At 43.4% G+C, this 24,794-nt stretch overlaps 1 protein-coding gene across 1 annotated transcript in view; it reads left to right on the top strand.

The window, feature by feature from the left end:
• The window catches only part of ralgapa1 (Ral GTPase activating protein catalytic subunit alpha 1), a 134,631-nt gene that overhangs the window by 7,808 nt on the left and 102,029 nt on the right, over positions 1–24,794 (top strand). The window contains exons 4-12 of the mRNA XM_080751092.1: positions 1,264–1,321; positions 2,799–2,842; positions 3,986–4,163; positions 5,676–5,791; positions 7,953–8,091; positions 9,043–9,251; positions 20,505–20,846; positions 21,772–21,954; positions 24,218–24,286. Coding sequence (XP_080607218.1) covers positions 1,264–1,321; positions 2,799–2,842; positions 3,986–4,163; positions 5,676–5,791; positions 7,953–8,091; positions 9,043–9,251; positions 20,505–20,846; positions 21,772–21,954; positions 24,218–24,286 — 1,338 coding nt within the window. The remainder of the gene's footprint in view (positions 1–1,263; positions 1,322–2,798; positions 2,843–3,985; positions 4,164–5,675; positions 5,792–7,952; positions 8,092–9,042; positions 9,252–20,504; positions 20,847–21,771; positions 21,955–24,217; positions 24,287–24,794) is intronic.

Here is a 24,794-nt window from a genome sequence, read left to right as displayed (position 1 = left end):
ATGGCTGCTGTTCCAGCTCTGGGGAGATACGTTGCTTACAGTATATTGTGGCACAAAGGGTGCCGCTCGCCGAAAATAGCAGATCCACTGGCTCACAGGCTCACACCAAAGTTGTGAGCCTGTCTGTTTTAGTTGCCCGACACTGCACACAAAAAGGTACACATCGGCCTTGTGTGTGTCTCTTCTATTCTGCCCTGTGTGTGGCCGTGTGGTCATTCATCATCAGTGGGGGTGTGTGTGTGTGTTGCATCTGTCCTGTGTGGGTGAGCGTGAGTGTTCGTGCGTGCGTCTGTCTGACCTTTTTTGCCCCTCCCCACACAGCTGAACAGTAACCAAGTCAGTCTCCACTCCAGACTGAGAACAGGGCTATTTTCCAATCTACGTAGACAAGAGGACAGTGTGCCTGATTTAGACCAGTGTCCAGCAGCATATTTCTAAACCCACCTTATGTAGTAGATCATAAAATAGCACTTGTGGGATATGAAAACATCCCGAAGCCTTCTGCTTATTTTTATAACAAAATAACATGGATGCCAGGCTTGCCAGCTAGGGACAAGCATCCGGGCATTGTTTCAACTTTCTTTAAAGTTATTTTTAAGCCTTTATTTGACAGTGATAGTAGAGCGAGAGACAGAACATGGTCTGGCCAGGTAGGAATTTAACTCGCTGATCAGGGCATTTTGCATCCCAGATGGTGGGCGGGGAGCCCTAACCACTTGGCTATCGGCCCGCCCCATTGCTTCTATATTGGCATCACAAGTTCACAGATATAAAAAGTGTGTGAAAGTTATTTTTATACAAGCTCCCAACATGTTCAAGAAAAGAGTTATAAGGGTAAAGAATAGAAAAAGAAACAAAGTCGGATAACAGGAAGGCACAAATTCGAGCTGGAGTTGGTCGCTCACTGCTGCTAAGTAAGTTCAGATGGGTCAAAGGTGGAGGTCTTATTTGCTCAAGGGGATAATAAAGAACGCTTAGATATTTCCATTAGAATTTAGGCCTACCCCAGATTTTTATTCCAATGATCAATTCCGTCACCACCCTGCATTTCTTTCCAATTCTTCTGCAATCAAAAAGACCGTAAAAAAAAAAGAGGAAATATTATCACCAACAGTGTTGAAACATGTGCAGTGTGAACCCAGACCAGTGTATTTTAAAACGCAGCGGACTTACCTTTGCCCTGAATATTAGTTTAAATACTTGGAACCACCTTTAAAGATAGAAGTCTACGTTGGCTCAATTCCCTGCGTTTCCCTCCCACAGAAAATCCTCCAGCTGCTGCCGGAGAGAATCCAGAGCCGATGGCAGTTCCACAGCATCGGTATTGCATGCATGGACATTAAACACACGCATGGACAATACACACAATACTAAGATACACACAAATGTAGCTATACTGTGATACGCACAAAAGCCATGGCTTGACATTAACTTTTTGAGGCACGTGTACTTTGGACAAGTACATTTCCCATTTACTTTTTCGGGCACAGAAATCTCTTGTCCCGATCATAAAAATGAGGCATTTCACAGTAACTTCTTTCTTAAATGCATGCATAGTAGTCAGACATTGAAATAGAATGAACAACAAAATGACTGCTAACGACCACCCTTGCTTCCTCCACTCCATAGTACGGGCAGTCCATAGTCTGCATAAAGCACAAAGCTGCTAGGAGCGTCACAGAAAAAGAGAGTCACTTGTCTGACAGACAAGTACATTTTTTATGAACTTGTCCGGAAGGAATTATTACTTGTCCTGGACAACAGGACAAGCCTTAATGTCAAGCCCTGCAAAAGTACAGGCGTCTGTAACAAGGCATAGCCATTATGCATCTGTAATAAGGCTAGCAGCCATCGATTATTTTCGTGCAAAAATAATGAAAATAGCACATCTACAAGGTCACAACGTATCCCGATCCGGTGTGTTGTGAGCTTGTAGATCTGCTATTTTCACTAGTTTTATTTATTTTTTATGTTTAGCCTTTAATGACATGCTCACAATAGGGAATGATTATTAATTGATTACCGGTATCTTATAACATTTTCTATTATCGATATGTTTTTTTATTATAATCAATTAAATTGATTATTTGTATTAAACTGTTGCACACGCACGCACGCACGCACGCACGCACGCACGCACGCACACACACACACACACACACTCCCTCTCTCTCTACAGCACATGCTTTAGCTGATCTCCATCTCATACCTGCTTTGCGTGGCACGGTGTCCGTCACAGTATCCATAACGTTAACATCAGGTTAGGCCAGTTTGAGACGGCACGCTCCCTCACTCGTGCCAGCCTCGGACTACAATCTTGAAATAATACTCCCTGGATTACATTCAAGTCTCTGTTCTGTGAGCTCTGACAGGCACGCTCCCCCCAGTGTGATAGTCTTATAATAACTCGTAGATAAGAGTGAAGGCTACAATTATTAACTTGTAATGTAGAGCTGGGTAATGACAAATTAAATATCAAACAATTATCACCAAAACCTCTTTTTCTCTCTGTTGCTTTCCTTTTTAACCTGCATCCTTTGTAAGGCTGTATTGACAGGATTGAAATAGTTTCGGACCAGTAGAAGATTAACTATGTCCCCTCACTATGATCACAGATATGCTCTAGAAGTGTGAAAATCATATTTCTCATTTCAGCTGGTCTTTAAAAATATACATTATGATTTGATCAACTGTTTAGTTGTTTCTTTCTTAGTGATTTATTTGCTTTTTATTTGCTTCATTTTTAATGTTGTCTATGCATTGTAAATGACTCTACTGCATTGTTTCTTTTCTCCCAGGGCTGATTCTCAAGAAATTGCTGCATACTGGCAACTCTCTGAAGGTACTGTAATCTGGTTGGCTGGTCATATCCACAACACCAATATTATCCAACTGGCCCACATTTGTGCAACGGTGCTGCCATCTTGTTTGTGTGTAATGGGCCTTATTTTGTGCATCAACAGTTGTATGTTCTAGGTTTCACTTGACCTTTGTTTTAGTGGTTTATCATACTATCTAGAAACTGCTAAAGAGTGATTGTATATTATATTATGTTTTGCTCATAGATATGTTTTGGTTTAAGATGATGACACTAGGGATGGGACAATATGAAAATGTAATGTCACGGTTATTGTGAGCAAAGAAATTGCGATTTACGATATTATCGCGATAATCGAAATATCCCCAACATCCATTATCCCGGGGCAGAACATTGCCAAAAAATTGCCGATCTACAAGCTCAGTGTTGCGACACGTTGTGAGCTTGTAGATTTATTGGTTTTTCGGCATCAGATTTAGATAATAAAACGGCTAGTCCGGAATTCTCCTTTAACCCATTCAGATACACATTATTGTGTATCATTATTTTATGCTTTAACTATTGAAAAATAGCAGATATACAAGCTCACAGCTTGGCACCGAGTGCCGCGCTGCGAGCTTGTAGATCTGCAATTTTTGAAAAATTGTGAAAATTTGAATTTTGACCCGATTCTATAAGTGTCTTTTGAATCCTTCTAAGGTTTTTTGAAAAACCTGTTTCTATGTCAGCAATCTGGTTAGCCATCGTCAAAGAAAAGGTCCTTTTCACTTAACTGGAGCTCAGTTAGTCTGTTCTTGAGAGACTACTATATCAGTGGTTCTCAAACCTTTTCATGTGAAGGACCCCCAAAATGATATTTATTTGGCCACGGACCCCCATCTCAAAATATCTAATTCCAGGGACCACCCAGAGGCAAAATTTGAGTTACAAACGTTCGCTTTAAAAACACATATATTCAAAGATTTGCACACATTTTCACGACTTTTTTCAAAAATAGCAGATCTACAAGCTCGCAGCGCGGCACTCGGTGCCGGGCTGTGAGCTTGTATATCTGCTATTTTTCAACAGTTAAAGCATTCAATAATCCTAGGCCTAAATGGGGTTCAAGCAGAACAGATACCAAGGAATGCTGTTGAAGATGGTCCTCTCCCCTCCTCCTCTCTGTAGATCCGTCGCGAGGGCGTGCGGTTGTTCCTGCTGTGGATGCAGGCGTTGCAGAGCAACGCTGAGCGGGAGCAGCTCTGCATGTTCGCCTGTCTGATCCCCGGCTTCCCCGCGCCGCTGTGCCACGGGACGCCTCGCACCCTGGACACCCTGGTCAACCCGCCGCTCAGTTTGACAGAGAGTTAGTACCATAAACCACTGGTTTTCGTCAACCTTTTTCATGTCTCAGACTGTTATCTCTCTTAGGAGAGATAACAGGCAAACATTGATCAAAATAACCTATTCTTCTACATTCTTTAATTGTGTTGACATCTTTTAACTCATACCCCGCCATTTGTAAATACCTTCGTACTCTCATATGCCTCTGTCTCCATAGACTTCCATGTAATTCATAGTGCACTGATAATGTCATGTCCATGCCTAGATAATGCACCACGAGTGTGTACATTGCTCACAGCTTTCAAACAAAAAAATCCGAATGGAAATCCGTTCAGGCATTCATGAACTAGCAGCCATTATGTTTTCCTAAAATATAAACAAAGATGGCTGCCATGTTTGAAAGATGGGGTTACTATGGGGGTTAAACATGCAATTTCGCGATTGCTATCATGCCTACTAAATATTTTGGGCTCAATTTTTGATATATATATATATTTTTTCAAAACGGGAAATTCTCAGGACTATCGGGCCTGGCAGGTAGAGACATTAAAATATTCTCGGGACTATCGGGCCTAGCAGGGAATGAGTTAAATTAAGTAATGCACGTGATTAGCAATAATGTAACCCTTGCGGGTCCATTTGGTTTCATTTTACGGTCTCAAGAGTTAAAGATATATAAGGGTCCATTTGGTTATCAACTCTGCATCATTTAGCTGGGGACCACCTGGAACCCCCTCAAACACCACTGGTTGAAAACCACTGCCATAAGCACACACTCAAGTAGGGTTGGGATCCGGAACTTGAGGAGTCTCGTAGAAACCGGATCCAACATTGAGGAACCGGAACGGGAATTGGAACCGTTTTTTTATCACACTGTCCAGAGCTGGCATGTGGACTTCACTTCTGCTATGCAATAACAATACCGGTGGTTTTCAAACTTTTACATTTCAAGGACCACAATAGCTCTTGAGAGTGTACAGGTCCATTTGGTTCTATTTGTACATTTTCAGAATTACAGACCTGTTAGGGTCCATTTGGAACCGACAGTCAAAGTAATCGTGCCACAAGCGTAATTTGTATAGGGTTGATGGGTTTAATAAACCCAAGGGCCCCCCTACTGGTGACAGTATTTTAAATTCATAGGCTATTATATCGCCGTTGTCGGGTGAAAACCTTGTATGTCCAAAACCGTCCATTTACTTGTGAAAACAGCAGATCTACAAGCACACAACGTGTGCTTGTAGATCTGCTGTTTTCACTACTTTTGTGCGACGGCCTTGTCTGATGAAGCAGGGCTTTACTTTGCGAAAGAACATACACATTTGAAACTTGGAGAGGTTTACACCCGACAACGACTATATGTATTTTGTCATTTCCAATATATTAGGGGTCTCTAATCGCCCCCCTCACAGCAGTACAGGGCCCTTTTGATCTGAAAAACCCATGCAGAATAAGATCTAAGTTCGCCCCTGAATCGTGCTCAAGTGTCTTTGTGTAGATATATTGCACTAATGCACTCAAATTAAAACTACAGCTCAGGTGACCCCAGAAGAGATCACCCCATTGGTTCCTCCGCAGTCGGGTGACAAGAACCAGGAGGACCTCACGGCCTACTTCCTGGAAGCGCTGCTAAAATACATGGTAAACCAGGTATCAGCCTGATCCCTTACTAACACTGCTAACACGCACAATGTATGTGGGAAGGGAACACTGCTTCTGAGTCCTTACTAATGGCAATAACACTTAAAGGCATGGAAAACCAGGAATTAGACTTTGTTAGAACCGTGGGTTGTACGGCAGTTGGCTGTGATAAACGTCAAAATATCCTGATGTTTATCTGTTGCACCTGGGAGTGATGAACGATGGTAGCGTTCGTTTTCTCCCTCTGTTAGCTCCCTTTGCTTGTGAAATCGTCTCTCACATTGAGCACATAAATAAAGGCGAACAAAGCTGATTTAGACAATATTTATATTTTTACCTACTGGAAAACTAGGAAGTATAGTAGATGGAGCTTGTATTGTGGCAACTTGGGAAATGTAAACACTAATTTTATATTGTTTTATTATCTATCGCTATAAAAAAATAATCCAGATTGTATTAATTAATTAATCTAAAATGGATTTGTATTCGTTTAGGTGAATGCCTTTGTTTATGAAATTTCAAATTATACAAATACATTTTCCTCGCCTTGGGTATATACCATGCATGCAAGAAGTAGTTTTTATTCATATTTTCATTGGCGGAATCCAATTAGTTTGCATACATTTACAGTATGTGGTTAAAGTGTGATTTTGAGACCTGTTTCGTTGGAGCACTGGAGCAACAGATAAAGATGACCTGCAATATTTGGACTTCAGTTATGGCCAGGTCCCTATAAACATCACTTTAACGTGTCATTACATGGCAGGCTAGGTATTATTACACTGATCCCTGACCGAATCATACTAACTCTCTGCGTGCATTGCCTCTGCTAGCTTTTTACACACGCACACATGCAAGTACGCACGTACACGCACACGCACAGCGCTAATAGCTGGCTGTTATACATTTTCTCCAAAACAATGGTTCACTTCTTCTAGTGCTGCAGTGGTGGAAAAAGTACTCAGATGTTTTACTTAAGTAAAAGTATCAATACTGTAGAAATAATGTAGAAATACACTGTTAGGGTGCCTTCAGACCAAAATACAGTACATATGAGAGTGGAATCCATGTTCTGCCAATGCATTTCAATGAGAAGGGGGCGGTTTCATGTCAGTGGAGGATATCTGCGCTCCGCGCAGACCTTGCGTTTATGCTGGAGCAAAAAAAATCTCCACGCAGATTCTGTTTTCCCCCCTCTGTCCAATCGGGTGAGTCGAAGGCGTAACATTCTGAGAATCAGGAAGGGACTGGGAGATGTTTTGTTTTGAAGAGTCTCATGCACCCAAACTCTTCTCTGTTTAGCTTGTTGCATCTCCCCTTCCAATAAAGCAAGGGCGAGTACCCTTCGCCTGTCCATTATAGAGTTGACACGTAAAGATGATGATAATAAAGCCTTTTAAATTGATAACCTCGCGAGTCGCAGCGTAACCTGGCTAATGTACCTCAGTCTGCAGACAAAGGATTGCTATGCTAGTCTACAGGCTACAGGGAGGGAGGGCGGTGCGAGAAGTGAGTGACAGGCACGTCACTAGCTTTGGGACGGAATACGCTCTCTGCGTTTTTAGCCAGCCGCGCACCAGAAGAGTTTATCCACTGCCGACCATATTTTGGTCTGAGGGCACCCTTACAAGTAAAAGTATGGAATTCAAAATGTACTTTGAGTAAAAGTACAAAAGCATTGGCGTCAAAATGTACTTAAAGTAAAAGTACTCATTATGCAGAGTCGAGCATAAGTCCCATTTCAAGTTTTCAAATGTATAAAAATCATTTGAAAATAGCAGATCTACAAGCTCTTCGCGACGTATAGTGAACTATTTTCAAATGGCCGAAAAGTGCATGGGGCTGAAGTGGTTAATGTATGTTTTGTAATAATATTCCAAATCTATAAAGTAACTAGTTACGAAAGTGTTCAAATAAATGTAGTGGAGTAAAAGTACAATATTTGGATCCGAGGTGTAGTATAGAGTAGAAGTAAAAATATTGGAAATTGGAATCGCTCAAGTGAAGTACGAATGCCTCAAAATCTTAATTAATTACAGTACTAATCTACTTAGTTACTTTACACCACTGCTCTGCAGTCTGTGAGTACCGCTTTAAAAAATAATAATAACACAAGCCTGTGTGTGTGTGTGCGTGTGCGCGTGCGTGTGCGTGTGTTTGTGTGCACCAGGCCAAGTCTCTGGAGTGGCGTTGCAAAGAGAACCACGAGCGCGGCTTCAACTTCCTCTTTGGTCACTTCAGGAAGTTCTACCTGCCGCACATCTTCCCCAACTTCTCCATGGAAACCAGCCTCTACGCGCCCATACTGGGTCAGTGACGTTACAACAACACTAGCTTCCTGAAAGTAGATACTGTAGATACAGTACGTAGCCTTTGTTCTTTGCTCTTTCTGTGTGACGACTGTTTATTCAGATCCTCAGCTCTCTTCAAGTTTTAAGACCCATTCAGACCTGGAACCCATCCGTGTCACTCTAGATTTAAACCACTTTAACTGTTATTTTTATACTCTGGCTATTCAAAAACAGCAGACACACAACATTGACATTAAAGGACAACTTTGCTTTGGCAGTGATATTGCGCTCTGAGCTTCAGGCAGTACTTGTAGTGGTCCCACAACAGGAGGGCGGCAGTGGCTCAGGGGTAGAGTTGCTGTCTTAGGGTTTCCCATTTCAATCCTGGGCTCCCCCAGAGTTAGTGTCGAAGAGTCCTTGAGCAAGACTCTGAACCCCTAGTTGCTCCCCGTGAGCAGGTTGGTGCTGGTGCCTTGCATGGTTTCCTCCACCATCGGTGTATGAATGGGTGTGTGAATGGGAGAATGTAATGCACAATCTGTGTAAAGCACCTTGGATAAAGCCTTTAGGGATCGTTCACCACATGTAGACTTGGATTTGTGGATATCTTTTAGTTTTTGTTCTATTCTTAAGCAAATAAATTGATGACCTATGGAGACACAAAGAGCCTGCTTTGTTCCCTATGGAGACACAAAGAATCTCCTCAAATTATTGGCTTAAGAATGCGAGAAAAAAAAAGTAATTGATAGAAAAGAAGTCATTTTGGATGGATACTCCACTTCTAGAAGTGAAATTTATTTCGGTTCGGTTCGGGGAGCCACAAAATCTTGGCAGCACCGAACACCCTCTCCCCCGAACCTATAAATGACGTCATATTGTAGTTATTGACAGAGCCGAACCAAAATTAAATTCGGCTTTAAAAGCGGGGGTTTATGCATCGGCCCTAACCTTTTTCCCGCGTGCCTCCAGACGTGCCCCCGATGCGATCCAAGCCCTACTACAGCGTGCTGCGCCGGGACCAGGAGAGCAACGAGGCGGTCTACTGCACCAAGGAGAGCTACCTGCAGGCCAGGGTGATCTTCATCAGGTGGCTGGTCTCCTTCTGGCTGGAGCCGCGCTCCAACCCACAGACGCTCATCCCGGGCACGGAGGGAGAGAGCGTTCCCAAGAACATACAGGTAAAACGCAGGGACGTGCTGGCCATTGGGAAAGCGGGAAAACTCCTCCCGAACGGCTGGTTCATTCCCAGCCGGTCCAGGCTAAAATGTCGGCCTTCGTTCCATTTAGTCCGGGAGCCGTTGGGGTGAACGTGGTTTCATTGGTAAAAGTTTTTTTCTCAACTGATTCTTGTAGCTTAGGGTCACCTCTTAAAGATTCAAGAGGATGCCCGGTGATATCCCTTGAGCATTAACCCCTTAATGCCCAAACCACTATAAATCCAACCAAAATTGAGTTTTATGGCATTTCATGCAAAATACTTGATCTAAATGCATAAAGTTTGCATTTATGCATTTTAAAATATTAACTCCTTCATGCCCAGAACAAATGAATCTTTACAATGAGATATTGTGAAATTGCACATGCACAGAAATCAAATCAAATGCATCATAATTATCTGCTTTCTACTCCTTTCAGATTAAGGCATATTAACCCTTTCATGCCTTCCATCTTTTAGTTATTAACCCTTAAATACCCCAAACAAAAAACAAAAATCCACACAAAATAGTTGTATGGCATTTCATGCAAAATAACCCCCCCCCCCCCCCCCCCCCCCTCACCTCTTGTTTAATCCCCGAACCTTCTAATCTGGGCTGACCTGATTTATAATGAAGTCATTTCTGAATCTAATTCAATACAGCACCAATGGTACAGTTCTTCTCGCCCACTCTAAAGTTAGGGCAGCTAATTATTTTGACCCTTTTTGTTTCCCAATTTATTTGTTAATGAATTCCACCAAACACTGGGTGCATGCACATGCAGGGGTAGACATTAAGGGAAATTTACTACTGGCCCTCAGGGCCAGTGGATTTTGATGATCACTGGCCCTGACACGCGTGTGCACGCAAAACTTGCGTCCTCGTTCATCCTCGATACCAGCGTCTTTTTTTTTTGGTTATGTTGAGTACATAGGACCCCAATGCCAAACAAGCCATTGAGCTTTCTGTGGTTTAAATCCTTTCAGTAGAAGTTGTATCAGTGAACTGTACTGTCCTGTCCCTTTTGCCATTCAAAATATCATCCCCCATAAATATAGGCCTACTCCTAACACCAGCTGTAGCCTGTTTAACTGGTGAGGGCCCCAGCCCAGATTGACAGCTGTCTGTCTGCCTTCCCAGGATCTCCTAATTTGGGGTTAATTAGCCTAGGATCAAGGCTATCAAAGCTGTATTTTATAGATGATATAAAAATGTAAATAAAATACATCTATGATATTCTTGATCCAAGGCTAAGGTTTTATGCTGGCATAATTGCATCATATTTATAAACTGTGTATACATTCCTGCTCCAGCTAGTCAGTTATACAGAAGATAGGACAGCAATTATAGAAATATTAGACCTTAACTGTGGAATGTTCAATCATGTATGCCTATGTGTTACATTACTTAAAGGGGTACTGTCACCTAAAGATGTTGAGGGGAAGATTACACTGTGACATGAGCTTCTTTGAAAACGGTCTGAAACAGTCTGAAGCTCCTGTCACAGTGTAATCTGCCCCTCAACAACAGCTGACCAGTACAGTAAGTAGTCATACAGTCAGGCTATACAGACAATTAATTTGATTGGTTTATAATTGCGCATCCCCATAATGACATCATACAAATATTAACTTGTTTTTAAGATGATTCTTAAAGTGACAGTAACCCTTTAGGTGACAGGCCCCCTTTAAGGCCATTTTCTAAATATTTGACTTTTTTAACATGTAGAAAAATAATTGCCAAATTTGACATCAAAGTGCCCACTCTTCCTTAGTGCCCACTGTTGTGTTACATGCTAGCTGTCTGTCCCTCATGATCCATCCATCTCTGACACTGACACTCCATTCTCATCTTCTCGTTTGATATACATATTCTCAATACAGTACACGTTGATTCTAAATATTTACAACAGTTAAAAGAAACTAATTTGCCGAATGCGTTCCGCCAGTGTTGTTTTTGTTGACGAGACGATGACGAAAATGATTTCGTTGACGCCCCTTTTTTTCATGACGATGACGTGACGTTAACGTAACGAGCTAAACATATGTCTGACGAAAATATGACGAGACGAATGTGTGTTTTCGTTGACGTAACGAAGACGAGACGAACATCTGGTCTTCGGACGACGTTAAATAAACATGCATGAAAGCCAGACAATATTATTGTAGTTGTTTCAATGGAGGAGTAGTGGCCAATCATATGGAACGTTCTAGGACGCATATAGCAACAGGCTCTGTGATTGGCTGGGATGTCGGCATGATTACACACGTGTTGTTTGTTGTCGTCAACTTTTTTCAGAAGTTAGTTGCACACATTACTGCTGGAAATGCTATTACATTTCTATTGGGATATGAAAGCTAATCATCTGATTGAGGAAAGACCTACTGTAGGTCTGCGTCATGCAGCAGCGCCGTCAACATTAATTAATAGATTTGGTCGTCGGAAAAGAAGACACGATATGGATATATTTTACAATCCAGGAAATAATGCAGGCTTACTTACGACGGAGCGGCTGCAATTCCAATCCGGTAAGCTGACGGTCCTTTTAACAAAATGATAGTCCTTACTCCTTTGCCTTGAGTCGATTTGCTTATTGACAAGTTGACAACTGTCCCATCCGTGGTCGCTTTCCTACTAATACTATCGCAACGTTTTCTATAACATCTGGTGCTAAGCTTCAGGCTAATGTTGTCTTTTAAGCAAACGTAAATTAATTGGATTGTTTGTTGCAAACTGTTGATGCAAACTTTGTTTTCGCTGGATCATGGATGTGGAGGTCGCTGTATGCGGAGCTATTATTCCCAAAGGCTAAGTTAGTGACGTAGTGGTTGTTTGTTTCCGGTTAGCGGCCGCCGACGATGCGTATGACCGTGACGTCACTTGTAAATCCTTGGAACTCGGGGACGGTTCTCAGTACCGTGTGTGTGTGTGTGTGTGTGTGTGTGTGTGTGTGTGTGTGTGTGTGTGTGTGTGTGTGTGTGTGTGTGTGTGTGTGTGTGTGTGTGTGTGTGTGTGTGTGTGTGTGTGTGTGTGTGTGTGTGTACTCTGTAGTGTGAAAGTGCAAGTGGCCAGTTCAGTGATACCATACCAAAAAAGATGCATAGTATTCTTATATTATATTATTATGATATTGCCTCCTGTGTGAACTGTGCATATAAATAGGATGGGGCAGGTGTAATATACACTTGTTATTAGCCCATATACCGGTACATATTGCTTGAATCATGAATTCAATTGCACCTGTCAACTTTGATTATTTCCAATGTCTATTAAATACTTTATGTATTTATTTAAAGACACATTTTTCTTTTTGACTAAAACTATTGACTAAAACTGGACTAAAACCTTTGCGGGTTCGTCGACTAAAACTTGACTAAAACCTTTTGAGTTCTAGTCGACTAAAACTAGACTAAAACTATCAAGGATATAAATGACTAAAATCTGACTAAAACTAATAAGCATTTCGTCAAAAAGACTAAGACTAAGACTAAATCTAAAATGCCCGCCAAAAACAACACTGCGTTCCGCGCGCACACACACACACACACACACACACACACACACACACACACACACACACACACACACACACACACACACACACACACACACACAGGACCGCCCCTCTCTCTCGTTCACTAGACACACAGCGACTTGCGACAGCGTCTTCTTTCAGTATAGTAAATGGACCTTTCCCCAACTTCAAGAACACAACTTGTCTATTGTAGGCCTACTTTCTGATTCTGACCCGCGGTGGACATACTGAACAGCAGGGCAACAGCGCTCCGTTGTGTCAACAATCTATAGAAGCTAACGCTGTTTAGCTGTTAGCAGCATCAACGGAGCCGAACGCATGGATGTGAATGAGCGTGTCAGCGTGGAGTCAATTGTAGAGATGGGGCGTTCACAAACGAATCGAGTCTTTTGAACGGCTCTTTGAAATGAACGATGGGATCCGGTTCGCAGTATAGGGAGCAGTTCCTTTTGTAAATGAACGGCTCTTTGAAAGGAACGGATCTTAGAGATCCGGCTCACTTCAAAGAGCCATAAATCCCATCAGAGCCCTTGCTCTGAACTGTGACTGCAGCTGCTGTGCGCAGCCAAGCACGCAGAAGATAACTTTGATCTGGATCACGCAACGCTATATTTTAGCAGTAATTACGAGACGATTTCACCGAAATTATTACAAAACAGTACCACATGCAGGGAATACATGTGAAATTAGATATAAACGTTATTACTTGTTTTATTTTCAAGGCATTAAATTCACTGGCCCAAACGGGCAAGTCCCTGGTGAGTTCTGGTGGCCCTGTCACTCTAAAAAGTACATACGGGCCAGCGGGCTGGTTCTAATGTCGACTCCTGACATGACTGCTATGGCATGTATACCCTTCTGCTGAGCTGGTCGAGTCATCACACTCAGAACAGGTCAGCTATATCCAGATATGGAGTCCATGAGGTCAGATGTAGAGGTATTGACCATCTCCATATATGGAGATCTAGGTGATGATCCAGTTGTCTCCGTGTATGGATATCCAGGGTTTGATGAGGTTCAGTGTCGTTATCATAATATATGGAGATCCAGGCGATGATAGTCAGCAGTCTTGATTTGCAAATGAATTCTGTCTTGGCCATATATGGAGCGTCCATATATGGGCATTGCCAAATTTGGGAATTCCCAGATATGCACTTAACAGCTTCCAAGCCAGCCCATTTCAGTGTTTGTTTACGACCACAAGAAAACACTGTTTACACATCTATCCGTTCTGTCCATTATTTTCAGTACCCTGGGTGACGCTAAATTCTACCACAGTTACACTCATACAACCATGCTAACAAAATGAGCAAAAACCTACTTTTGCGTCGGGCGCTCCGAGCACGCGCTCCGTGCATGTGATGGTAACGATCGGAACCGTGTTGCCACCAGCTGCTCAGATCCTTTTTCGGAATGAAAATACGACTTACGGGTGAGGAGGAAAGTGTGTTTTTGTGTTTCATGCATTCTAACGTCTCGTCACAACAAAACAGAAGTCACATGGGCCTACACTTCCCCGTTTTCATTCAGTCTCATGATCTGCCACTGGAGGGAGGCAAAGTCTTTGGTATGAAGTTCTGTTTGGCCATTAGGCAAAATAATGTATTTTGAGTTGTTTTATAACAAAAATAGCCTATTCTCGTCAATCTTCGTCTGTGGCCTGGCTGCCTAATTAATAATTCTCGTCAATCTACCCCCGTGGCATGGAAACTGTTAATAGTGATGACATTGGGACATGTATCTCCATATATGGGCATAAAGGGACAAGGACAGAACGAATTTGCAAGTGTGTCATGTCGCGTCAACCACACTAGACTGACTGACAATATGTCCATATATGGACATTCCCAGATATGGGCCGGCAGTCCCAGATTGAGTGTCTGTGTTTATGCCATGGACCCGTAGCCAATCAGAGAGGAGCAAAGGGTGACGTCATAACATTGAGGCATATCCACGGGTTTCCAACGCCCCATAGTGCATTGCTCAGACGCTGTACTGAGCTTCCGGCGCCGCAGCCGAGTGTGATTTACAAGCTCACAGCGGGCTGCATCTGCGACGCGACGTGAGCTTGTATGTCTGCTGTTAAACCGGAAGTGTGGTCCAAATAATCTCCAGTAAACTCCCGCGGAAACAGGTGGATATAAGGGCCACGAGAGGGGCTGTATATGCCCGTAGCATTTCATATGCCAAATGGCCATAGATGGGTATAAACAGGCATATTTCCGATAAGCTTGAGCCTTTACTTCCGGTTTTGGTCATCAACTTGATTCAATGATTCAACTGAATTCACAGATGGATCATTTGCAACTGTCAGATGTGCAAATCGGCGTTATTAGGAATGATGTCAATGGTTTGTGTTGTGTGACGTCAGACCAGAGCTCTGGTCGACCTGAATAAGATGTGACACAGTTTATAAACGTCACATTTAGTCTGAGTACGACCGTGAGAAAGCTACTGTGAGAGTCAGAGTGTCAGCCACATCAACCTCTACCATCAAATGATGGACAACGGACAGCTGCCCTCATCTTCCTGTCCGACGATCACCAGCTGTGTAACCGGCCAGCCACAAGGAGACACAGACAAACCGAGTTATTGCGATGACTTCTACACAGCCAGGAGAAGTAAAGAAACTTTTGATGACCTACACATGAAAGAAAACCTCTTATGTGATAAGAGTTTCATTGTGGTATCGACACAGCATGTCCACACCAAAGAAAAACCTTTCCAGTGTAAACAGTGTGAAAAGAGTTTCAGTGTGTTAGGTAACCTGAAGAAACACCAACGTGTCCACACTGGAGAAAAGCCCTTTGTGTGTAAACAGTGTGACACCAGCTCAGTGGCCTTGTGGTTAGAGTGTCCGCCCTGAGACTGGGAGGCCGAGGGTTCAATTCCCCGGCCGGGTCATACCAAAGACTATAAAAATGGGACCCAATGCCTCCCTGCTTGGCACTCAGCATCAAGGGTTGGATTGGGGGGGTTGATCACCACCACCAATGGGGATCCTGTCTGTCTGTCTGTCTGACTGACCAGCTCAGTGGCCTTGTGGTTAGAGTGTCCGCCCTGAGACTGGGAGGTCGGGGGTTCAATTCCCCGGCCGGGTCATACCAAAGACTATAAAAATGGGACCCAAATGCCTCCCTGCTTGGCACTCAGCATCAAGGGTTGGATTGGGGGGGTTGATCACCACCAATGGGGGTCCAGGGACTGCAGATGGAAATTAGCCCACAGCGGGCTAAATCTGGCTCATTTACATTGAAGTGAAAACTGACATGTCCATTAATGAGCAAGGTCCCTGTCAAATAAACAGATCTTAACTTAACTTAACAAGGGTTTCAGTGAGTTAGGTCACCTGAAGACACATCAGCGTGTCCACACTGGAGAAAAACCCTTTGTGTGTAAAGAGTGTGACAAGGGTTTCAGTCAGTTAGGTCACCTGAAGACACATCAGCGTGTCCATACTGGAGAAAAACCCTTTGTGTGTAAAGAGTGTGACAAGGGTTTCAGTGTGTCAGGGACTCTGAAGAAACATCAGTCTGTCCATACTGGAGAAAAACCCTTTGTTTGTAAACAGTGTGACAAGAGTTTCAGTGAGTTAGGGACTCTGAAGATACACCAGCGTATCCACACTGGAGAAAAACCCTTTGTTTGTAAACAGTGTGACAAGAGTTTCAGTGAGTCAAGGACTCTGAAGACACATCAGCGTGTCCACACTGGAGAAAAACCCTTTGTGTGTAAAGAGTGTGACAAGGGTTTCAGTGAGTTAGGTAACCTGAAGAAACACCAACGTGTCCACACTGGAGAAAAACCCTTTGTGTGTAAACAGTGTGACAAGAGTTTCAGTGAGTCAAGGACTCTGAAGACACATCAGCGTGTCCACACTGGAGAAAAACCCTTTGTGTGTAAAGAGTGTGACAAGGGTTTCAGTGAGTTAGGTAACCTGAAGAAACACCAACGTGTCCACACTGGAGAAAAACCCTTTGTTTGTAAACAGTGTGACAAGAGTTTCAGTGAGTCAAGGACTCTGAAGACACATCAGCGTGTCCACACTGGAGAAAAACCCTTTGTGTGTAAAGAGTGTGACAAGGGTTTCAGTGAGTTAGGTAACCTGAAGAAACACCAACGTGTCCACACTGGAGAAAAACCCTTTGTGTGTAAACAGTGTGACAAGGGTTTCAGTGAGTCAGGGACTCTGAAGAAACATCAGCGTGTCCACACTGGAGAAAAACCCTTCATCTGTAAACAGTGTGACAAGAGTTTCAGTGTGTTAGGTCACCTGAAGACGCATCAGCGTGTCCATACTGGAGAAAAACCCTTCATCTGTAGACAGTGTGACAAGAGTTTCAGGGTGTTAGGTCACCTGAAGACACACCAGCGTATCCACAATGGAGAAAAACCCTTCATCTGTAAACAGTGTGACAAGAGTTTCAGTGTGTTAGGGGCTCTGATGAGGCACCAGCGTATCCACACTGGAGGAAAAACCCTTTGTGTGTAAACAGTGTGACAAGGGTTTCAGTAGGTTAGACCACCTGAAGACACATCAGCGTATCCATACTGAAGAAAAGAATAGCAGATCTACAAGCTTGTGATGTCACGATCTGGTGTTGTAGTGGTGAGGACCCAAATGCAGAACTCGGTGTCAAAGTACATGCAGGAAACCAAGGAGTGCAAATAAGAAGACTTTTACTAAGTTAAACACAGTTAACACAAGCATACACTGAACTCATATACAAAAGTACAAACATACACAGACTGACTGAGGAACAGACAGCAAAACAATGATCCAGCACAGAGAGAAAACACTGACTGGTTTAAATAGTCTCTGGCCAACTAGGCAGTCTTACTTATTTATGAGTCAACAGCTCTCAGCTGTGATACCGGGAAGAGTTCAGATTGTCAAGCAGGTACTCACAGGAGGGGAGGGGAGGCGGGCGAGCAAAGTGTGGTAGAACAGGGGAAGGGCAAGGGCCCGACCCAGAATGTGACATGTGAAGATTTGTGCAAGTCTTTGAATGAATGAAATGTTTGGATCGGTAGTCTGGTGCAACGCACATGGTCCTGGACCTGGTGAGAGCATGAGACGTAGGAGGAGCCGGCCAGGAGTCAACCCATAGAGCAGAATTTTTAAATGCCAAAAAAAAAAGTCATTTCAGAACCTAATCTTCTGAAGAGCTTGCCTCCCCGCGTGAAATGCTATGAAACTCTATTTTGTGTGGATTTTTTGTTTAAGCATTTAAGGGTTAATAACCAAAAGGCATGAAAGAGTTAATTTGCATTCATCAGGAGTAGAAAGCAGATATGATGCATTTGATTTGATTTTTCTGTGCATGTGCAATTTCACAATATCTCATCTTAAAGATGTATTTGTTCTGGGCATGAAGGGGTTAATATTTAAAAATGCATAAATATTACATCTAATGCACTGTACATATTCACTTTCATGGATAAACACTGTAGAAAGCAAACTTTTGCATTTAGATCAAGAATTTTGCATGAAATACCATAAAACTCAATTTTGGGTGGATTTATAGTAGTTTGGGCATTAACACATCGGATGCCCACAAGGGGCACCAGAGCCCCAGCTAAGTGCCCAAAGTCACTCTATAGACTTCCATAGAAGAAGACAAGGCCCCTTTGCGTCAATGCATGCGCGATGACGTCACTTGGTCACATGAGCGCAGACAGGATGTTATTGTGTAACATACAGTAAGGGCTAGTGTTGATTATAGCTGTTCATTGCCGATCAAAATTTGGACATTATGCCACACGCGGCCACAGTTTTAGCCATAAAACAAACATCGGAGATAAAGGGCTTTAAAGATGAGGAAATGCATTGGAGTATACGGACCAAAACGGCCGCGCGAAGCTCCCAGCGTCGACTCGAAGCGACTAGCGGCTAATGGGCTACATCCATGCGTAGCCCCAACCTAATGGTGAGGTTTAAACATAATACTGTAAATACAGTAAACACGTCAACGCGTCGTGGGCCTCCAGCGACATCAAAGAAATTGTCGCGTAGACACCTCGTGGGCACCCGCTGTGTTAAGGGGTTAATAAAACTAAAAATGCTCAAGGGATATCACCGGGCATCCTCTTGAATCCTTAAGAGGTGACCCTAAGCTACAAGAATCAATTGAGAAAAAAACTTTTACCGACGAAACCACGTTCAGCCAAAAATCACTCTTTTTTTCCCGGACTAATTTTGGGGGCTGGGCGGCCAACAAAGTAAATCGTCACTGTCGGGCAGAAACCTTGTATCTCCAAGTTTCAAATGTATACATTTTTTCGCAAAGCAAAGCCGTGCTTCATCATATAAGGCCGTTGCACAAAAGTAGAGAAAACAGCAGATCTACAAGCACGAGGCGTTGTGTGCTTGTAGATTGGCTGTTTTCACTAGTTTAAATCATTTTTAAAATGATAAATACAAAACAAACGGTTTTGGACTTACAAGGTTTCCAGGGCCTCTCCAACTCTTTTTACTGGGCTGAATCAGGGGCCCAGCACGTCCCTGGGTAAACGCACGCATAGATACAGTAAGTCCACGCAGCGCACACTAGGCCCATTCGTACGGATAGAGTGCCCAAGATCAGGGGTCTTCAAAGTTTTCAGGCCACGGACCCCTTAGTTGAGAGAGAGAGATGTAGGGACCCCCACAACCTGTTCATAGATTCCATATAGTTTCATTGTTTGACAGCACAATTGTCAGTGTATTTTGGATTCATGTCAATTTGTGTTTTCCGATATTTAACCACTTGAACCGTCAATACTTAATAAACTTGACCTTTCAGTCTACTCTTTTTCCCCTCTACACCAAAGCTCAGAAAATAGATGATCTACAAGCTCACAACTGCGAGGCGTTGCGAGCTTGTATATCTGCTATTTTTGGCAAAAGTTCTCAGAATATGGACACGAGGGTTCAAGTGGTTAATATAAAAAAGGAAAGAAAAAAGTTTCTATCACTCAAAGATTTGGACCCCCTGTAGTAACTCTGAGGACCCCCTAGGGGACCCAGACCCCCTGTTGAAGACCACAGGCCACCAGGGGTCCACGGACCACCGGTGAAAACCCATGCATTAACCCATTTAGGCCTAGAATTATTGAATGCTTTAACCAGTGAAAAATAGCAGATATACAAGCTCACAGCGCGGCACCGAGTGCCGCACTGCGAGCTTGTAGATCTGCTATTTTTGAAAAAGTCGTGAAAATGTGTGCAAATCTTTGACTAAATGTATTTTCAAAGCGAACGTTTGTAACTCAAATTTTGCTTCTGGGTGGTCCCTGGAACTAGATATTTTGAAATGGGGGTCTGTGGCCAAATAAATATCATTTTGGGGGTCCTTCACATGAAAAGGTTTGAGCACCACTGACACAGTAGTCTCTCAAGAACAGACTAACTGAGCTCCAGTTAAGTGAAAAGCACCTTTTCTTTGACGATGGCTAGCCAGATTGCTGACATAGAAACATGGGTTTTTTCCAAAAATCTTAGAAGGATTCAAAAGACACTTATAGAAGGGTCAAAATTCTAATTTTCACGATTTTTCAAAAATAGCAGATCTACAAGCTCGCAGCGCGGCACTCGGTGCCGCGCTGTGAGCTTGTATATCTGCTATTTTTCAATAGTTAAAGCATAAAATATTGCGTCATAATGTGTTCAGGCCTAAATGGGTTTTAATAGTCATGAAGTCCACCTGTCTGTCCCACAGAGAGCGGCAGCCAGCTTCGCTGCCCGCTCGGCGACGGGCAGCTCGGACGACAGCGGCCCGGGCGGGGGCACCCGCTTGGACAACCACCACCTGCTGCTGGACGGGGCTGGCGGGGGCCTGTCGGGACCCGGCGGCGGGGGCGGCGGCGGCCTGCCCGGGGGCCTGTCCGGGGGCGAGATGGAGCAGTGCCACTCCAACACGTCCACGCTGACGGAGAGGGAGCCCAGCTCCTCGTCTCTGTGCTCCATGGACGAGGAGCAGCTCACCGACATGGAGGTGGTCCGCAAGGTCCTGACCAGCACGCGCACCAACGTCAACTTCATCACCGAGATATTCAGACAGGTCAGTCTCTCTCTCTCTCTGCCTCTCTCCTCCTCTCCTGCCAAAAAAAAATCTTTTGGGCAAGTTCTGTTCGCTGGAAATGAAGCCGCTTTTTGGGTTCTTGTTGAAGCTGCTTTTCCAATTAATGGCCCAGCAGATGTCGCTATTTCATCTTCTACTGATACCATAAAACCTCAATGCAAAGCTCAATGCAATGTCTGAGTATTTGGCAAACTTTACACTTTATTTTCTTATCTTAAAGATGTCCTTTTTTGGGTCTTTTTGCTTTTATTGGACAGGACAGTAGACTGACAGGAAATGGGGGGATAGATGGGGAGTGACATGCGGCAAAGGTCGTCCGGATCAGGAATCGAACTGGCGACGCCGCCAGGCATCCATGCCTATGTGGCAATGCCTAAGTGGTATGCGCCTGGACCATTTGGCCAGCGAGCGCCCCTATTTTCTTATCTTAATAAACCTTTTCATTACCACTTTATGTTTTCAGTTGCTAGTTTAAAGTATTTCTTAAATCATCATGATATGCGTTTAGTAAATCATGGTCACGTTAATTTTCAAATTAATTGTAAAGTAGGCACTTACTGGGAAATAATAGTCTTAACGCAGTCCCTGCCGGTCAACTGCCTGATCAACAATTTAACTAGGGGGTTCCCTGCCGGTCAACTTTGGTCAACTTTTATATAAAAAGTAATTTTTCAGATATTTTTGGCGGAAAAAACTCCCCTGGACTATAAGGAAAACACTGATTTTGCTGGCAGGAGCTGGATTATTTATGTATTTACTCTGGCAGTGAATGAGTACGATCTGTAGAAACCAATGGCGTGGCTCTGTCGATTTATTTTTTTACAGTCTTATGGTTCCAATCCACAGGTCGAGAACCACTGCCTTACATTGACGGATTCCCCTTTCCTTTGGTTCACCTTCCCAGGCATTCCTGCTGCCCATATGCGAGGCGGCGGCCATGCGTAAGGTGGTGAGAGTGTACCAGGAGTGGATCTCCACGGAGGACAAGCCGGTGTTCATGAAGGAGCCCGACGAGGGACCCTACCCCGTCACCTCTACGGCCAGCAGCACGGACAGCTGCTCCCTGCAGGGGGACATGGACCAGGAGGTGAGGAGACCACCAGGGGAGTAAAGCAGTGGTCCTCAGCCTTTTCAGGCCGCGACCCCCAAAACCCCAAAATATTTGAGGCATTACATTTTGTATATCATAATTCTATTGTGAAAATTGCCGATCTACATGCTCACAACGCCTCGTGTTGGTTTCTGCCTAATATTTGACAAATTTGGCCAGTGTATTATTTGTCATTTTAGAGGTATTAAAAAGTCCTTAAATTGTCACTTTAGAAATGTGCAGATACCCTCCATACACTTAAAGGAGTAGTTCACCCCCAAAATGACTTTTTTTCTATTGACTAGAAGTTTGCGGCCCTTCGGGCCGCAAAAGTCTAGAGTTCAGGCCGCTGCGCGGCCTTCACCGCCATGTTGCGGCAGTGTGGTGTGTGTAATGGCCAAATATGGGTAATTCTAAAAAAAAAAGTTTTTTGAGAAAAAAAAAGTTTTTTGAGAAAAAAAAGTTTTTTGAGAAAAAAAAAGTTTTTTGAAAAAAAAAAATTGAAAAAAAAGAAAAATTGAAAAAAAAAATTGGGGAAAAAAAACGCTTGCGCACACACACGCGCACGCACGCACGCACGCACGCACACACACACACACACACACACACACACACACACACACCCCCCTCTGTTGTAATTCGATACTCTACTCTGCTCAGCTCCTCTCCCCCCTCCCTCCCTCTGTAACTTGATACCCTGATGATCATTTTGACGTTTCAGCACTGGCCAGAATGTTCAGAATACTATGTCAGGACTGGCTGCTCTGCGTGAGGCGAGATGTTGTTAAATTGAAATAAATGCGGTTCAAAGAGTGGCATGTTTAAAATGTGGACAGTTGTAAATTTTCACGTTTGTTCGACGTGGTGGCTATGTTTGTGAGAGGTGTTTGTGAGAATATGTAGCTAAACATTCTGGTTTAGGTTTGCCACCAATTGCTCCAGTATAGATGCTTGATTAGTCACGCCATGGAGACTTGAGTTCAATAATATTTTTTTGGTTTTTGTCACATTCCTAAGACAAATATTTGATTCGAGTAAATTTACCCCCATTGTTTCCGGATCCGGAACGAATGGGGGTACATTTATTGTACATTTTTGTCTTAGGAATGCGACAAAAAACTAAAAATATTATTGAACTCTAGTCTCCATGGCGTGACTAATCAATAGAAAAAAAGTCATTTTGGGGGTGAACTACTCCTTTAAATATGACTAAAACTAAAGTCCAAAAGCCTAGACTAAAGCGCCTTAGAGCTCGTGGCTGGCGAGAGCTGGATTGTGGTCATCTTTGTGAAATACCGCCCAGTGTTTACTCGCTGGGCAAGTGTGTTTGTGTCTCACCGCGGCGCGGTCCCCGCTGATCCTAGCGGGAGCACCCGCGGCAACCGTGCTCCGTCTGTAACCCCCTTAACACTTATGTTGCTATGATTTTTTCTCTTCAATGTCTCACGTTGCCATGGTTACCATAGACTTCCATGTAATTGTGCAATTGTGTAAAAAGTGCACGCCCATGCCTAGATGATGCATCACGTGTGTAGATGCTGTTCACAGCTTTCAAACAAAAAAATCCGCTTGGAAATCCGTTCAGGCATTCATGATTTATCAGCCATTATGTTTTCTTCAGATGTAAACAAACATGGCTGCCATGTTTGAAAGAATGGGTTGGTATGGGGGTTAAACATGCAATTTCGCGATCGCGATCATGCCTAATACATTTCTGGAGGTCCAAAAAATAATTTTGAATTTTTCAAAAACGGCCCAAACTCGGGAAACTCGGGGTTGGCACAGCAGTAGTACCAATACAAACTCGGGAAACTCGGGGTTGGCACCATATGTGTTAAGACCGAATCTAAAATGCTTGCCAAAAAAAACAACACTGCAAGTAGAGTACAAATACCTCAAAACTTCACTTAAAGGGGGTCTGTCACCTAAAGGGTTACTGTCACTTTAAGAATCGTCTTAATTTTGTACATTATGACGTATTTTGTACTTTACTTTTGAGTATTTGCAATTTCCAATACATTTACTTCTACTCCACTACATCTCAGTGTCAGCACGTGTGGCTTGAGCATGTGAGAGCAGTGCTAGCTAATCACCTTGCGTGGCGATGTGTTCCTTTGTATGATAAGATACTGTAAAGGTGGTTGCACACTGCTGCGTTTTTCGTTGCGTGCGTGCGTGCGTGCGTGCGTGCGTGCGTGCGTGCGTGCGTGCGTGCGTGTCGTACGCTTGTGCATAAATGCTTGCATTTGTGTGTTTCCAGGGGAACAAGTCGATAGACAACGAGCTGCTTGAGTACAGCCTCCATGCTGGGGTCCAAACTACACTACAGGTACACACACACACATGTGGTGCGAGCACACACATACACATTCACAGACACATATGCACACACACAATCAGTTCTGTCATGATAATGGTTCGTCCAGTGGTGCAAAGTAACTACGTACATTTATTCAAGTACCAATTTTGAGAACCTGTATTTGTACTTAACTTGAGTGTTTCCAACTTCCAATACTTTTACTTCTACTCCACTACATATCGGATCCAAAAGTTGCACTTTTACTGCACTATAATCATTTGAGAACTTTAGTTACTAGTTACTTTATTATTACAAAACATTAATCACTTCAGCCATTCTAAAATAGCAGATCTACAAGCTCGACGCATTGTGACGTTGTTGCTCTGCCATTTTCAAAGGATTTGTTGCATTTTGAACTATGAGTACTTTTACTGTTGGTACTTTTTGAGCGGTGGTCACACCGTCTCCATAGCGTGGCCGTGTGTGTGTGTGTGTGTGTGTGTCTGTCTGTCTGTATGTAGCCTGAGGAATGTGTAGC

Source organism: Nannobrachium achirus, assembly GCF_963921795.1.
Source record: "Nannobrachium achirus genome assembly, chromosome: 20".
In the NCBI taxonomy this organism is placed as follows: domain Eukaryota; kingdom Metazoa; phylum Chordata; class Actinopteri; order Myctophiformes; family Myctophidae; genus Nannobrachium; species Nannobrachium achirus.
This window is presented reverse-complemented; position numbering and strand designations above follow the sequence as displayed.